The sequence below is a fragment of the Corvus cornix genome, chromosome 4 (assembly GCF_000738735.6).
Source record: "Corvus cornix cornix isolate S_Up_H32 chromosome 4, ASM73873v5, whole genome shotgun sequence".
Lineage (NCBI taxonomy): Eukaryota > Metazoa > Chordata > Aves > Passeriformes > Corvidae > Corvus > Corvus cornix.
Window position 1 is genome coordinate 47,502,174 of NC_046334.1, and position 17,464 is coordinate 47,519,637.

The 17,464-nt window shown below is 43.5% G+C and overlaps 2 protein-coding genes across 7 annotated transcripts in view; one reads left to right on the forward strand and one right to left on the reverse strand.

The window, feature by feature from the left end:
• Positions 1-306, reverse strand: part of GABRB1 (gamma-aminobutyric acid type A receptor subunit beta1) — a 123,912-nt gene extending 123,606 nt beyond the window's left edge. For all 6 annotated transcript variants that reach the window (XR_005601723.1, XR_005601722.1, XM_039550727.1 and 3 more), the window contains exons 1-2: positions 212-306; positions 31-122 (exon numbers count right to left, since the gene is read on the reverse strand). Coding sequence is in view for 4 of the 6 variants with exons in the window: in XM_039550727.1 (XP_039406661.1) it covers positions 31-122; positions 212-291 (172 nt within the window). In the remaining 2 variants the exon portion in view is untranslated. The remainder of the gene's footprint in view (positions 1-30; positions 123-211) is intronic.
• A 16,454-nt stretch (positions 307-16,760) lies between these two features.
• GABRA4 (gamma-aminobutyric acid type A receptor subunit alpha4) overlaps positions 16,761-17,464 on the forward strand; it is a 49,004-nt gene continuing 48,300 nt past the window's right edge. Inside the window, exons 1-2 of the mRNA XM_039550853.1 lie at positions 16,761-17,043; positions 17,152-17,270. Of these exons, the coding sequence (XP_039406787.1) occupies positions 16,961-17,043; positions 17,152-17,270 (202 nt within the window). The 5' untranslated portion in view covers positions 16,761-16,960. The remainder of the gene's footprint in view (positions 17,044-17,151; positions 17,271-17,464) is intronic.

Below are 17,464 nucleotides of genomic sequence, written 5' to 3' on the forward strand. Positions count from 1 at the left end.
GGGCGCGGGTCGGGGCCGCGGGCGCCTTACCTCCGAAGTCGGGGCGGAGGCGGATGTCGTAGCCTTGGAGCAGCCTGTCCACAGTCTCCTTCACGTAGGACATGTTGCTGGGCCCGTCGGCGCTACGGGAAGAAGCACAAGCGGGTTAGGGAGGCGGCCGGGCGGTCCCGCGCCCGCCTCCCTCCCTCCGTCCGCACCCGGCGGCGCTCACCTGCGCGCCGCGCACGCCACGGCCAGCGCCAGCGGCAGCAGCAGCGCCCGCGGGCCGGTCCGCCTCGCCGCCGCCCCCATCCCGGCCGCCGCCTCACGGGGGACGAGCCGCGAACTGGAACTTGGTGCTGAGCGGCGAGGAGAAACAATTCCCGAGAGCGGGACGCATGCGCGCAGCGGAGCGCCGCGGCCCCGGGGCGCCCCTCTGCCCGCCCCGGCCGCCCGGGCCCGGCGGGACCGCGCCCCGGGGCGCCGAGGGCGCGGGGGGCCGAGGGCGCGGCGCCGCAACAGGTGCCTCGGGAGCGCTGAGGGCGGCGGGGCCTCGCGGGTGGCGGGCACAGCGGGACCCAGAGCCCCGGGCTGCCGTGGGGAAGGGGCTGCCACCGCCGGGCGCGCCCCCCGCCGCTGGAGCGCCGGCTTCCCGGCAAGAGACGGTGAATAATTGCTGAGGGCGCTTCGCTTATCCCCTCGATGGAATGTTAGCCATGAAGTGAAAGGGGAATGGCAAATCCGAGAGAAATGGCACGTTTTGGCGCAGGTAGCGTTTTGCCCAGCGGCGGAGGCTCGAGGAGGCGGCCGTCCCGCGGAGCGCTCGGCGCTCCCGCAGCCGGCTGGCGGCGGGGGCTGCCCCGCAGCAGTGCCCGCAGTGCCCCGCGCGGGAGGTCGCCACTGAATTCTAGTTGCAATTTTTTAACCAATGTAATTGATCTTGCGTTTATAACGCGATTTTGTTTTTTTAAAACACTCTCGGAATGGATGCTCTAACGTAACCTGACCTCTCTTGAGCATTATTACACAGTGACTGATCGGAGCCCTGTGTGCAGTTTATGGCTTTCCCGGTGCCGCTCGCTTTCACTGCACCGTAGCGCAGCAAAAATAACATTTATCCCTTTCAGGTTCAACGCATCTCAACTGTACGCAGCACAGTCCTGCGTGCGGTGCCCTTGGGATACGTATTGGATGCTTTTGAGGCTACTACAGCGTCAAGCGCACTTGTTTCTGAGAAGTGGCAGACTTTTGGTGATGGTTTTTGTAGCTGAAATATGCCATGGTATTTGAAAATTTGATGGAATATTGATAGTTTGTGACCCACATTCTAGTCGTAATTTTGAGCATTTTTTGGAACAATTTTTTGAATAATGCATTTTTCTATGAAAATTTGTCACTCTTGGAGAAGGAGCACATGCTTCCTGAGAGATGGGAGTCTTTCATCTCACATCTGCTCTCTACAACCATACCAGTACAAGTTTATGAAAATAATTATTTTATTGATTCTTTGTAACAGTATTTAATAAATATTTTCAATTTTCTTTGACGAGTTTTATATATTTTTCTTTTCCTCCTAGTTCAGTAATTAGCTGCTGAAAAATGTGACCTCCCAGCTCAACTTGAGAGTACTTTAGCATTGCTGTTTGGAAAGAGTTTTGTTCAATTATAATTGGAATGGCTTGGGTAGAGTGCTTAAAAAAAAAACCCCAAAACAACCCGCCTATAGACATCTATCAAAAAGTATCCTTTTAGGGTTGTATCACACACAGCCATAATAAAGTTACCTGGTTCTTCTAAAGCACTGAATTAGGATTTACCATGGAATTGTATAGTCCCTTTTACTTCTTGATGGTATGCAGCATTATATTTAGCTTTGTCATAAGCCATGTGAAAGTCAGATATGCCTGTATTTAAGGGCGACCACTGCTCTCCATGGCTTACCAAAATCTGTCTTAAGGTGTAAGTACAGGGGTTTATTCTGTTAGAATTCTTAATCTGCTGTACATTTCAGGGCAGCTTTAGTGCAGACAAGCTGTAGTCTGGACCTTGGACTGAATGCCCCTTAATGGTTGAACTGTTTCAGGTGAATTTCTGATCTTATCCTCTGGTCTGAGAAGGCATGAGCAAAGCCTGTCCTTCAGGTGTCCTGCAATCAGGGATGTCTCAGCCCAGCAAGTATATTTCCAGGGAGGATGAGGTTGTTCTTGGCATGTTGATTCCTCTCAGACCTCTCCCAACCAAGCTGTCCTGGCTTCTGGAGACCAGCCTTGAGCTTCCTCCACTGAACAGCCCAAAAATAAGACCCAAACTGTTGAAATTCAATGCCATTTTGTACAGCTTGATTACTGGGGATATCTGGGTTCTAGACTTGGGTCTTGAAACAACTGCAAATATCTGCAGTGTGGAAACAATACTGGAAAAATCCTTCAGTAATGAGGACTTGGGAACAAAGAGATTTATATGGTACTTTTAATAACTGTACAAAGGAGGAGCTGCATGGTGTTACACTGCCACAGCAGAGGGGTTGAGAAGGATTTTTTTTGCCCCATCATGAAGATGATAGAAACATGTCTGGGACCCATTTTCCATTGCTTTCAGGACTGAAAAAGGTAAATTATCAGCAGGACTTCCACTCTCACATGTGTTACTAGCTGAAGTAGTCAATGAATAAGAATTTGAAGTTCTGCTCTTTTGCGGATGTTGTGTTTCTAGGACAATATAGTATGCTTTTCCAGGCCACCAATGTGGAAGAATTTTGACGTAATTTTGATAAAAACACTCCATGTGACATAGTTCTTGCTTCAGGATCTCTTTAACAACCCCTTACACCAAGAACAAGTGACATCCAAAAGGAATGCCTGTGGGGAACAGGCTAACTCTCATAGCCCAGGTATTATCACTGTTGTTTACAAACATTTTCTAAAAGCTTATACAGGTGATGAGACATCTGGTGATCTGATTTTGGCATGTGCTTCAAATGGCAGCTGCTTCTGCAGTCAATAAATTTGATTCAAAACATAGTAGTTTTTCTTTCCATCCATTCCAATGGGCTTTGCTCAATCACTCAGGCTGAGTGAAACCTGATGGGTACTCAACATGGCTTTTGGGCATCTTGGAATTTGCTGAGCACCCCGGAATGTAGGCACCTAAGTAGATGGCTAATTTGCAGTTTTGGAAATCAGGCTGCTTAGTGCCCAAAGTTCTAGGAGCTTAATCTGGAGAGTTTTGCCACTAGTTTTCAATATTTTTAATTATCTCTCACCTCTGAGATATGCAGTTGTAAATCTGTGGTTTTTAATAAGACTGGAGATAACACAGCTCCTATACCAAGACAAGTGCACATCCTCTGCATGAAGTGTCTACCTTGACAGAAACCATTAAATATTTCTACTGCTACTGCCTTTCCTGTCCACTCTGCCAGTGAAATGAGCTCCCGTGGTAGAGTTGCCGCTCTGACCCATGTGTGCTATTTAGTGACACCAGCAGCGTGCTGAGGTGGGATGCAGCCAGCTTACAGCCTGTAGGAGCTGTAACCCCGTTGTACCAAACCCAGATTGGTTTTCAAACACCTGTGGTGGCTTCAGTTTCTGCTCTTACAGTCTTATGGTTTTTTTCTCATACTTGTTGTTCAATAAGTTTTCTTGAAACCATTGCTAATGATTGTGCCAAATTCCTTTCCCAATCATTTCTGTTCTGGGTTTAGTATATAGAGGGTCTATGAGACAGACATACAGCTTGTAAAGATTTTAAAAATACATTTTCTGGCCTGTGTTAGAGACGGCAGACCTTTTGAGTGGGGAATAGCTTTATATTTGTTAAACACACGTAAGCACTAATAAACTAAACCAATGGAAATCTACTAATTCTAAAATATTAACCATGACTTTTTTTCATATTCTGAGGCATGTCAAATGCTTACTAGAAGCAATATAAATAATATAATCATAAGTCATGATCAGAAACTATCCTGGGCCAAATGCATGTTCATGTTTTTCTTTATGTTTATTTACTTTTTATGTTTGAACTTTCAGGAGGGAATATTTTTTCTTACACAAATGAACGTTGCCAGTTTATTAAATACCTTTTTTGCACTGGTCATTTTAATTTGGCATCAGAAAGTGCACACCATACAGAGATAATGTCCTGCTTAGATAATGTTGGCTAGTAAAAAAAGTGAAAGATGACTGAAAAAACCAGAAATTCTTTCTGTGTCCCACTGGATAAGATCTGTAGGCAGGAAGACCACAAGTTTTAAAGAAACAAAGCGAAAAAACTGCAAAAATGATGACTATGCAATCTCTCTCTAGTGGTATTTTGTGCCTTCTTACATGTAGAATGAAAGTGGGTGTCTCCGTGCTTCTGCTCAAAACAGAAAAGGGGAGCTGTGTCCCTCATACTGTAGTCTTTGTATGTGAATGTTATGACTTAGAATGTTAATATTTGTGATACTGACATTTGAAAAACTGCAAATAGGGACTTGCAGACCGAGGAGACTCCTAATCTAAGTGTCCACCTGGAACTGCTGTGTGGATTTTTCATGCTACATACACAGCTAAAAGAAAAATGAGAATTAGGATGGGTACGTATTTTTTTTTTTTACTTGGCACTGAGCAGGTGACATTTTGCAGTAATTATACCAATAACATATATTCAAAATTTTAGATCAAATTTTTTAACAATTAAGCTGAATGGTTTGAAAACTATGAAGTGGAACCTTGGAACTGTGGAATGACTACCTGTGCAGGTAAAAAACAAACCTTGTTCATATTTATGCATAAAGATGCATGTAACAATATAGGTTACTTATTTCACCTGCTTAGTGATAGCGCTATTGCTGTTTTATACCTACAGTAATCCCTTGAGTCAAATAGAGCTTGTGAGCCATCTTCTCAAATGACAGAGAACTGCAAGCTGGAAGTACTTTTAGTGTGCCTTGGGGGTTTCAGGGCAGCAGCAAAGCTGCGCGAACAATCGAGAAGAGCTGAGAACTGACATGCTGAACTTGTGCTTTATCCTGGGTAAGAGTGGGGGCTTACTGAGAGACCCAAAGGATTTTGTCTGGTAATTTCTATAGCCAGAATAATTGAGTGAGTCTTTAATCATGTCAGATAAACATCTGTACCACTCATTTGAAACCCCTTTTTAGATTTCCCAGCCTTGTGTCTAGACCACCATCCAACATCCATTCTTAACTTCACAGAATTTGCTTCCTCTCAGGATGTGCATGCCCAGCACTGCATCCCTAATGACAGAAAACCCTACAGCAGTACATTTTCTTTGCCCTCCTTCCTCACTACCTATGGGAAACAACCTTGCTGCCCTTCCAAATCGTTCATCCCACGTGCGAGAGATTCAGAAGCTCCTTCTGCCTCTCATGCTGGCTCAAGAGAAGTAGTAGGGGCTAAAGAATGAGGTCTTTGTGCCAGTTGCTATAGAGATCATCAAAAAAGACAATCTTAGCTTCAGAGAGCAAACCATTCAGGATCAGTTAGGAAGACGAGCCACAGGTGTTCAGACAGACATGAAGAAGGTGAAGGCAGCAGTTAGTCTGTATGCATTTGTATAGTTAACTGCAAGGAGCCAGTCATCTTAAATGTTGTTGGAAAAAGGAAGGCAGTTGATGGCAGCCCCACAGAAGCTGGTTTTAAGGAGGTATTTAGAGAAAAGAGATATATGAAGTATGATACTGTTTTGATTTCTCTTAAAAGGTACTTCAGATGCATCCTTTTGTACAGCTCCTAAAATTTGAGGTTTGTGAGTAGTGGCAGTATGTCAGAAGCAGGACATAAAGAGTTTTATCCTGTAGAAATTGAGCACATGTATACCTTTTGATTACAAGCAGCTCCCTTGATTTTAAGAAGCTGATGCACACTGTGGCAAGATGCTTACACATTTGTAGGATTGAGAACTTTTGCTTCTATGCTGTTTAGGCCTTCTCCTGTCTTGATTTGTACAGGGTTTTTTTAGCCTAAGAAATGAAACACTGTTAGTGGAATAGCTCAGAAATTATTTTTCTGATAAATGGATTAATTTTACCCAGCTTTGCCTTTTGATTGTTTTCAGAAGCAGCTCACTGCAAATCCCTATTTAAATTACCAGGTTTTATGAGTAGTATTCTCATACTCACAAGTATTTTACCACACAGAGCCACTAGAATGCAATGTGTCTCTTTGTCCCATTTCAGTGATGTGATGCACTCACTGCACACACTTGTGAATGTGAGTCATGTAAATAAGAGCCTAGCTTGTTTGCAATAAGGAGATAGAATGGCTGAATTTAGTCACATATTCAACTTCTCTGGAGGTATCTTCCATAAGTGTATAGCTCAGAGAGTTCCTTTCTCAGGAGGAACAAAGTAAAAACTGGATCAAAATGAAATTTTCTTTGAGAAAATATACATTTTTGCATTATATACTCTCAAGAAATTTTGAATTAAAAGATACTCCTGAGCAACCAGGTCTATCTTTGAGGTTAGTGCATCTCAGAGCAGAAACTGAGCTTGGCTCTGCAGTTGAGCAGGAGGTAGCCTACACAACTTCTCCTTCCAATTTCAAATATTTTGTGATCTTGTGGATCTAAACAGTGGTAACATTGCTTTTTGCCTCTACTTCTGGTTTACAATTCTTCCATAGAAACTGTAGTTTCAGTTCCTTTTTATTCTCTAGTAGCCTCTGCTTATTTTGTGTGTTATATTGTTGAGAAGATTGAAGATCCTAGCTAGTTTTCCCTCAAAACTAGTTTTACATTAGAAGTGTTGGGGTTTTGACTTAAATATGATTTGTGATGGAAACTGGTGCTGAACACAGGCCTTTTCTATTGGCCACCACTTCCAGTTTTAGAATTAAATCTACCCAAAATCATTCTTAGTGGACTGAAGAACCAGACTCCAAATCACATACTCCTCACACAGCCGAGTTCAGTAAGAAAGGAAACAGACATTTTGGTTGAGATTTTATAGTAATTGTTTTTTAAGAGGTTGTGCCTATATATGGTAAAACCCTAAAAAGTAAAAGCTAGAACAGAGCCAAGAATGACCATCAAAAATAGAAACAGTTCTTTATCTTGCTGTTGCACCTGCCTCATGAAAGGCAGGCATTTTATATTTCTACTCATTATCAAGGTCGTCTGCTGCTTCCAAAGATGGAAGTGACAATAAGAAAAATGTGCATTGTATTTCAAGAGTATGTTTACAAAATATGTTACCTCTCACATTTAAGAGTGAGTTTTATGGAAAGAGCAAAATATAACAATAAAACCTGCCAGACTGAAAACTTACAGGCTGTTTTCTTTGATGATGGCCAAGTCCCCTGGAATTCTGTTGTCAATTTACAGCCATGAAAATGACAGCATTAGGTATCACCATGCACAGTCATACCTACGCTAGGAGAAAACAAAGTGGGCATGATTTTAACAAATGCAATAGTCCTACACAACAGCTGCTTGCACACTCCTTTCTTGTCTCAGGAGCACATTTGAAGAGCAAGATAGATGCTTCTGGCTTGCTGAAATAAAGAGCACATGCAAATCTCTTCTGCTGGGAGTCACTTTGTCATCAGGGAAGTGTAAGACAACAAGTAATTTTACTTATCTCTTTAAGTGATGTAGGGGTGCACGTCTAAAATTCATGATTTATATATGTTGTGTGGGCTGGCAGCAGTCACTGGAAGCAGTCCATAAACTGAGAAATGGATTGCGCCCTGTCATTTTTGCTGCTTTTAGCTAGTTGAAAAAGAACCTTAAAATAAAGGCTAAAATAAGTGCTAAGTTAAGAATTTGAAGAAAAAAGAAGTTGAACACGAAGACAGAGAACTGGTAAAGATGTTCCTCAGCCAGATCACAGAACTGGGACGCTACTAGTTTTTTTAGCCCCTGTTTGTATCTCTTCCCACTGCAGTGGAGGGCACAGGGGCACAAGGATGCTCCCATGCATAACTGCACTGAGAAGAAGTGTTCAGGAGGGATGGTTCAACAGCATGGGGTATTGCTTCATTCACTGTTCATACATTTTGGAAAAGACTGAACTCTTTATGGTTGCCAAATTCCTTTTCACCCCCCTTTGAGAAAGCAAAATGTTGCCTGCCTGTAGTCAGATAGGGAACTGAAGAATTAGAAAATTTAAGAGGATAAAAACAACAATAATGAGGCTATAAGAAAACAAAGTATTTTAAATAAAGAGAAAAACACAGCACTACAGTAAATTAGGAACTCAGAATGAAAAATGCTATCTTGTTCTGATCCAGAATCACCAGTGTGAGTGGCAGGGTTTTTGTTTACTTCAGTGAGTTTTGGAACAGGACCTAAATGACCTTAGTATCTAAATCATACATAAGTCAGGGTAGATTTTTACTTCTTCATTTTGGGTAGGGAAAAGATCATGTATTGCTTTGGGTTAATAAGAGAGCGAAGGCACCTTATCCATCCTCTTAAAACCATTCATCTTGTGAAGTCTGCCTCCTGGAATTTTGTATTTGCTTCTGTTAAATATTCAGCTTCCTTTTTGTCCCTTGGATTTTCCACCCACTCATTTTCACCATCAGCAGTGGAAATCTTCATTTCTCATGTCTAAGTGGGCTAAGAGATGAGGGAGGTGATGGTAGAGGCCTGCTCATGAAGACAGGGTATTTCTCAGATAGTATTAATCTCATGTACTCTGATACCTGTGTCCAACAGAGAAGTATTTAGAAAGCTGATTATGTATTAAACATCTGAAATGAGACACAAAGTTGACAAAACATCTAAACTACTAAGGACATGAGTATTGATTAAATACTGACCTGTTTGATAATAATACTTAGTATTTCTATACTTTACATTTTTAAATCACTGTGTACATTTGAACTAATTAATGCCTTCAAGTATCCCTGCAATATATGGAAGTCTTTTCCAAAATTTAAAGAACAGGAAATTCAGACGTGGAGGTCTGGAGATCAAAATTTTAAATGCAGATTTGGGTATTTGACCTCCTCAAGGTCTGTGTCAGTCTTATGTATAAATTGATGCACATTGAATGAGCTACACTTGTTAGAAGATTTGGTCTAAATGACTTATCCAAGGTCACAGAAATCAGTGGCAGAGCTGGGAAAGGATCTGAAGAGTGCATCTTTCAAGGTAAAAAACAACTGAGGTATAAAACTATTTCTAAGTGCATTATGCCCTGTGAATTTTATAATAATGAATTTTTTTTCATGCTGTTTTTGAAAAATTCAATCTAGTACATAAGACATGAAATGCTGCAGCTGCACTGGATCAACCCCATGGTGTACACAAACTAGCACACTCTGTGTTTGTGTCCAGGAGTTGATATTTGTACTGTTGAAACTACTTAGAGTGGACTTGTCACTGCACATCAATTATCTTTTGATTCACACATTTAGGTAAAAGCAAAAGGGTATTGCACTTTTTGTCAATTATTGTACTTCTTTCACTCTGTAAAAGAGCAGACTATCCTCCCTTCATAAGAAATACTCCAGGAAGATTGAAGGGTGAGGATATCCTCAGAGACCCTGGACCTACCTGGTCTAACTTCAAGGCTAGCTGTGCTTTGAGCAGTTTGGACCAACGACTTCTAAAAGTCACTTCCAAGCTGAACCTCACTGCAATTTCCCTTCAGTGGAATCATTGTGTGGCAAGGGGAAGAGGTAGAGACTATACACTGGATAGATACAGAGACTATTCACTGTGCAAGAGATGAGCTGCTCCTCATATACCTGTAGAATGGAATTAGCTTCTGCCACTGAGGACAGGGGCCCCCTGCTAGGCTACCACTGTAAAATACCTCTCTGGGTGAGTAATGAAGATCTGGGAGCTAGTTATGGAAAGTGGCTAACAAATACCTTATCTTGTAAAATTATCTCAGCTGCCATTGCTGCCAGTGGGAGGGAACAGCACACAACACTTCCCAAGCAGTTCTCAGCTCCTTGCAAATGATACTCAGGTACACCTCAAATTACTTGAGAGAAGTACTTCTTAGTTTTTTCTCTTTTCTACCTGCTCATCTTTACAGTGTTTTTTTTGCCTGATGCCTTCGTATTGATTCCTATAACACAAAAACAGCCCCCCTTGTGCTGCCCACTGCTGCTACAGCGCCCTTTCCTTTCTGAGGATATGAAATTTTTCCTCAGTAACTTTGAGATGTGAGTAATGCCACTCCATGCAACAACCACCAGATGGTAACGAAGAGCAGACTAGTTGTGTGTCTTTTGTAGATTTAGTGTATTACCACAGTGACAAAGTTTGCTTTTACAAGCAGAGCTTATAGGTCTAAACTCCAGTTTGTTCAGCTGTTTACCTCTGGGCCAGTCTGCTTGGCAGCTCTATTTGCATAAACCCCCCCAATCATTCTGTTTGCTTTTATACTAAAATATGTGAAAGGGAGTATTCTCTACCTAATGCACAAATGCTGATATTAATATTTAGTTCAAAAATGTTCTCATTCTAAGGAAGGTTTTGACTATATTTGTGTACCACTATATGAGCTATCTCTTGCAAGAAGGTAGATGCAGAACACCTTTAAGTGACTGTATTCCTTGCTTCTTCTGCTGCCATTATATTTCTCCAAGTGTCATGAAGGATGTGCCTCTTTCAAGGTAGAAAGTCTCTGTTGCTGTGTGTGCTTGGCATCAGCAAAGTGAGCAGTGTTGAGAAGTGAACCAAACCAAAGCAAAGTTCTTAGCTGAACATCATTGTCAGTGAAGAGGTGGTGTTTAGCACAGCTCACCAACCCCACAGCATGGCAACGTCAGGGAAGAGCAGCATAAACAGAGCCTCTTAAATACTGCTAGCCCCAGACTACTGAAAACCAGAAATCAGCTCCACAGGGCTCATGAGATTCAGAAGTCTAAGTTTTACGTATCTGCCTGCAGGATTTTGGGTTCTTTATTAAGTACCTTGTAAACCATCTAGGTCAAATTTTCAGGTTTTTCCTGGCATTGTACAATCCAGAGACTTTGCAACTCTCTCCTTTCTTCCTTTTAAAGAAAAATGAGGCTCCTCCTCCTTTTGTGCAAGCCAAGCACCAGGAAGGCAGGAAGAAAATCACTAGAGCTGTTGCTAATGGCTTCACTGTGAGTCAAGGGCCAGACCTGTAGCTTCCATGGAATATTTAAGTCATTCCCCAGGTATCTGCCCATGACTCATATACTTCTGGGATTAGTAGACATGTAATGACTGGGAATAATGAAGCCTTCCAGGAAGGCAGTTTGTTGGTGCATCTTCTCTCTTGTACCATCTGGGAGCAGTTGACAGCAACAGGATGCAGCTGTCTTAAAACCAGTAGGCAGAGCAGCAGGGTCTGCCTGAAAGCAGGAATCTGAAGGAGACTGCAAGTGGAAGCATCCAGCCTTCCTCCCTTCTCCTTCTGAGCTATGGCAGCCCCCACAAACTCCCCCTGCCTCAGCCCCCTGCCCCTCTCTGCCCTGCCTGTCACTTCTGAATGCTGCAGAAAGTTTGCAACTGTTGCTCGTGGCAACCAAAATTTTTGACACATTTTGCATTTGTGGGAGCCCTGACAGGGTAGGGCAGAATACAGGGCAGTGGCTTCTCAGATTCCTCCCCACAACCCTGGCTGCCATGTCCTTCACCTCGATGAAAGAGAGACATATTTGTATTGGTTTTAGTAAAATCTGCATGCCCCCCTGCATGAAGACGTTTTTCTTTTCTTATTTTTCCAGGGATGCCCATTTTAGAGATAGAAAGCCGGAGATCTGCTTGATTCCCCACTTTGCCACTGAGGATGTGACTGTGACTTGTTCTGATGGCCCTAGCTGCAGATGTGACATGGGTCAGTGACATGCCAAATTATGTGAGTGTGCCAGGAAAGTATTAGGGTCAGATGAGAAAGAAGAGATGAAGGCACATGAATCCTCCAGTGCTTTCTTGGTGACGACACTTTTTGCCCCAAATTGCAGTTCCTGCAGTGAGTGCTTCCACAAACACATTTCCATTGCAGTGTGTAGAGTAGAGGTCCCGTTAAATATGAAGCTCACAGTTTACCTCCTTAAACATCCATGTGTCAATCACTAGAATCCATATAAATCTTCTTGCAATCAGTAATAGCAATATATGCATGTGTGTGTATATATATATATATATTTGGTATTCAAAGGATTTTCTAGTCTTATTCCAAGGAATCAAGGACATGTGTGTTAAAATACCCATGGTACTGTAGAGCAGTCTTGTAAATACCATATGTCAGAGGAAAAAATACACAGCTAAATGCATGTCGGCATCAGCTCCTGCAGTTTCGTAGGAGTTCTGGCCATGGAAGTGAAGCAAAGCTGGGCCAGCTGAACGTTCAGTTTTACATAGAGCTTATGCTGTGCTCTGAAAAGACAGATGAGGAGGTGACTGGAAAACTGACCTGGGACGCGGCAGACTGGAATGAAGCTTCAGTTCTGCTGCAAATTTCTTATATGGGAAGTAGTTACATTTCATAAATGGTGTTGCATTGCCACTTAAGCTTTTTGTATCTCTACTCCCCGCAAAACAGTAATAATAGTTCTTTCTTGTATCCAGTCCTTACTTAGTCTTGTTTATCTAGACTGTAAATTCTTTAGAGAGGGAAGTGCATAGGTAAAAAATTTGTGATCAGATACTGAAATAAGAACCTGGAATTAAAACTTCTAGAACTACATCAGGAAAGGGAACTACAGGGAAAACTGGAACTTGAAGAAGAGCCAGAAAGAGCTTATGCATCTCTCTTACTGTTCCCAGAGCAGAACTTAAGTTTCAATCAATAGGCCCCAAATCCACATTCCTTAAACATAAGTACATCACTAGAGGTGCAGTCAAGGCCCACAGTGTCCTGGTATCCCCACTGATTGGAAACTCTTCCCTGAACAGGTAGCACAGATTTTCCCTGAACTCCAGGTCAAAGTTTTGATAAAGTCAAGACATGTAGGTTTCCATGATCTCTTTAATCAGTGTGAATGTTGGAGAAGAAAGGAATGAAAGACACTTTTGTTAGTACAGTAAAGGTATCCATATCTTTTCTTGGTCATCTACCAAAAATGGGATTGGAGTATGCATTTTCCAAAGAATGGATACTCAACCCCTGATTTTTTAAAAAGGATGTATGTGAAGACAAGTTGTTTGTTCAAGAATGTAAGATACTCTATTGATATGGAGAGAAACTAAAAAATCCAAGAAATCAATGACTTAGCTATATAGATAAAGAAACATTGAGATGCTTGGCAGTGATCCCAGTTTTATCTTCTCTTTTCTAAGGGTTAGAGGTTTTAAGCTATGCAACATGTAGCTGGGCATTAAAGATTTTCAGTCTTTTCGATAGTAGCTTGCCTGTCTTCATGGATTTGATGCCAAAAATAAATCAGGTAAAAATCATCGGCATAATTAAATCTGCTAGGGGAAAGGATGGAACCTATAATTTACCTATATAACCTGTAGTGTTGGTAGAGCCTATAGTTTACAAAAGGTAAAAAAAAAAAGCCAAACCAAAAAAATACGAACCCGTAAAGGTTAGATAATGACTAACACATGAAAAGAACTGACTTCCTTTTTCTTTACACTTAATCTGATGGTAAAGTAGAAATGGGAAGAGTGATGAGAACATTTTCTGCTTCTCTGTGTTGTGACATATAAAAAATGATTAAGCTATACTTGAAGATCCATAGCTTTGGATAAACCTGCTTTTGAGGCTTGGCCAGAATGTCTGTTTCATCAAAAATCATTAGTAGCATACATCAGCATAGGGACAGTAAAAAAAAAAAAATCTATTTAAGAAATTCAAGTGCTTTCTGAGCATATGGAGCCTGGCAAAAATAGTCTTCTTCTTACAATAGTCCCCGATGGGTGAGATTTCTTCAGAGAAATCGTGGAAGAATTGGTGGTAAAAGCTGGAGAAGCTGGGAAAAAGCTGAATTCAGCCAACACTTTTGGGGACCTTCAATCCGGCCTGTGACCACTAAAACCTTCTTGGAGTCATCAAGTTCTTTTAGGGAGATGATATAACCCAGATATTCTGTGAAGAGATCAAAGACCATTTGAAGCAGTGCTTTTCAAAACAGCATACATCTGCTGGTGACAAAGAAGCACCTCCAGAGTTTCTGTGTGTCTATGCTACAAATATGTTGCCAAAAACCCCCTAGAATAGCTCTTAAGTTGTAATTCAGAAAACATTGAAATTAAGCAGGGCAATGCATATATCAGAAGTAATAAACAAATAGAGGTGCAATATGTGGCTTACAGGACTGTTTACTGTTATTTTGGATTGCTTCATGTTTCTTTGAAGTCTAGTTTTGTAAAAGCTTCATCAATCTACAAATGATACCATTTTTCAGACATCAAGGTCAACAGTCTGGTTTTAGCATTAATCTTATGGATTTCTTGATAGTAATTGCTGGATTTAAGGGAGGTATTAACCACTGATACATTTGAGTAGTGCTAGAATTAATTTTCTAGATTTAGAGAAAGTGAATTTTCATTTAGTTTTAGCACCTATAGGGAGTAAATGCACTCACATGGCATCTGAATATTACATCCATACAACCTGAGGCAGGCTTGGTGCGACAGGAGGGCACTCTGTCTACATTTTGTTAGAAAAAACAACATGGGCATCTTTTTAGAAGCCAGGAGTATTTCTTGCCCTTGCATGGCACATCCACAAATCTTGTAACCTGATTTTACCTTTACTGAATGTTACTTCAGTTACTTTACTGAAGTACCTGTACTGAAGAGACAAAAAGTATCAATAATATTGGTCTTTGTTCTAAAGAACTTGGAAACCATTCAAAGACCAGCTCAGTTCCTAGATTTGATGAAAGGGGGAGGTTTTTTGATTTCTAGCTGTAGCAGAACTACTGACTCCAGGCATGGATTTGAGAGGGGTTGTGCGATAGCATTTCTCATGACATTCAGGTGGTGAGATCATTACTGGTGAATACCACTCGACTTTTCTATTTCAGTTAACACAGGTGTCTATACATATCCAGAAGGTATTAAAACAATCTAAACCCAAGGGTGTCCCCAGCTCTGCCTGGGTGTTTGTTTTCTTCCTCAGCAGCAGCAATAAATGACCGTGCCATAGAGCCATGTTTTGAGGCATCCTTATATAAGATAATCTCACTAGGAGATATTTTCAAGATTCTGCAATAAGGGATTACTTTTTACTGCAATAGAGAAAAAATAGACACTCTCTTTAGTGGAGGCCTATTCTAAGTATCCCCCTGGCATAGTCCATGCTAGAGCAGAAGAACGGTCCAGAGAAACAAATCACAACACTTTATAGAAGATCCCAAGTGGCTGATTAACCCAGAGAAACTTATCTGATTCTGGTGAGATTAGACTTCTGAAGAGCTGTGCATCCATCCTTTTGTTGTTCCTGATCAGATTGCTAATGGAGCCAGAGCAGTGGACTCTGGCTGTCGTGCTGGTTTTCACCTGTGTGTGGAGTTAAACAGGCTGCTCCCAGAGCCTCATCACAAGAGCTGAAGTGACCTTGGCGTGACATCCTACCGTCTGCGTTGTCCAGGTTTGTAAAAACTGCACAGAGCATGTGTGCTGTCCATAGGCAGGCTGCCCCACTCGGTGAGGTTTTGGCAGCACATTTGTCATTCCACTAAGGCAGTCAGATCAGGATCCTGTCAAGCAGTTAGGAGATGAGGATCCTTGTTAAAATCTCAGGAAGCAGACTAGTAATCTGCAGAGGCCTAAATAGGGCTTTTAAAATTGGAAGCAGAACTGACTGCCTAGACAGAGTTTTTTGAAAGATAAACAGCGTCAGCAGGCTAAATGGATTTGAAGCACAGCTTTAATTGTTTTTCAAACGAATCAGCAAAGGGCACCCTTGCTGGAACAAGCTCTGAAGTACAATCAGGAAGATTTCAAGTGTACAGTAGTTTTGAAGATAATCAGGCATTTCAGTGCTAAAAGATACTGTAGTAAGTAATGAATAAAGACTTTTTTAATGTCAACATTGACAGTACTGTAGTCTTGGAGTCAATTACAATACCTGCCCTATGTGCATGATGAATTTCACCATCCTCATTAAAATTGACATGCACATTGATTTTCAAACCTCAGCAATTGTCTCTGCAGCACACTTGATCAGAAGAACAAGTTGTTCATTGCTAATACTTACTGTGTGTGGAACACCCCCCATTCTCCTCCTTTCCCCCTGTCCTCCTCTCTCCACCCAACCATCCCAATAGCCTGTGACAGTCTAACAACACCTCTGAGTGGATTTTACTGTAATTCTTCAGAATCCCTTGGACCTTGCATAATGGAAAAATTTTGGGTCACCAAATCATGTTTCCTAATTATAGGAATGATAAGAAAAGAAAAAAGAAAATCCCACCAGATATAACGTGAAACGATTCCCTTATTCTGGCATTTTTTGCGTTTAGAAACCTGGGATAACCCACTCGCTTCCATCTGTTTTGGGTGCGCTCTGTTTTAACCTTGAAGTCAAAGCTTTCCTTCACCTCCTCTTCTTGCCTCTCTCCTGCCAGCTCCTCTCCTACTGGAGCGGAGAGACCCTCCTGGTCTCAAACCCTCCTCGGTGGGGAATTAATCGCCCTCGCCCGCCCCCGCTCTCGGTTTTGTTCCCCTCGTGGGGAGCACAGGCGATCGGGACGAGCGAAGGCTCCGCCACCGCGGTCACCCCCGCGACGCCCCCAGCCTCCCTTTCCGACCTGCCAGCCCACCTCCGCACCGCCGCCGGTGGCAGCGGCGGCCGCCGGCCGGGCCGGGAGGGGAGCGCGGGGCGGAGCGCGGGGCCGCGGGCGGGGCGGGGCGGGGGCGGGAGCGGGGGGAGCGGCGGGGACCGGCGCCTGTTGCCCCGAGAGAGTTAACGGTGCGGGGAAACTCGCTCGCCGCTCCTCCGCCCGTGCTGGGCGCTTGGCAACCGGGGCGCCGCGCATGTGGGACCGCCGGGCGCCGCCGCCCCCCGGCCGGGCCCCGCGTCCCCCTCCCCGCCCCGGACAAGGCGTTTAACGTGCCCAGGCGTGAAGTATGGCATGCAAAGATGGTTTCTGCCAAGGAGCCAGCCATCGCCATGTCCTCGGGTCTCTCCATCGCCCTCCTGCACTGCCTTTGCCTGGCGACCTGGTGAGTACCCCGGCGGCGGCGCCGGGGGCCCCGGGCGGCCGGTCCGCTGCCGCTGCTCCCCGCGGGCTCCCGGCGGCTCCGCTCACCCGCTCCCTCTTTGCCTCGCAGTCTCACCGGGCCGCCAGGGCAGATCAAAAAAGAAGAGAAATTGTGGCCGGAGAATTTCACCAGCATCCTGAACAGCCTCCTGGATGGCTATGACAACCGGCTGCGACCGGGATTTGGGGGTACGGTGGCGGCGCGGTGCCGGCGGCGGGCGGGGGGTCGCTGGGCACGGGCAGGGGATGCAGCGCTCAGCGCTCGGACCGACCAGTTACTGACCGTAACCGTGGGGGTGTGTCCCCACTCCCTGCTCCGGGGTCCGAGCCCTCCGAAAAGGGCCGGCAGCGAGGCAGTGCCTGGCCCGAAAGCCCGGGGGGTG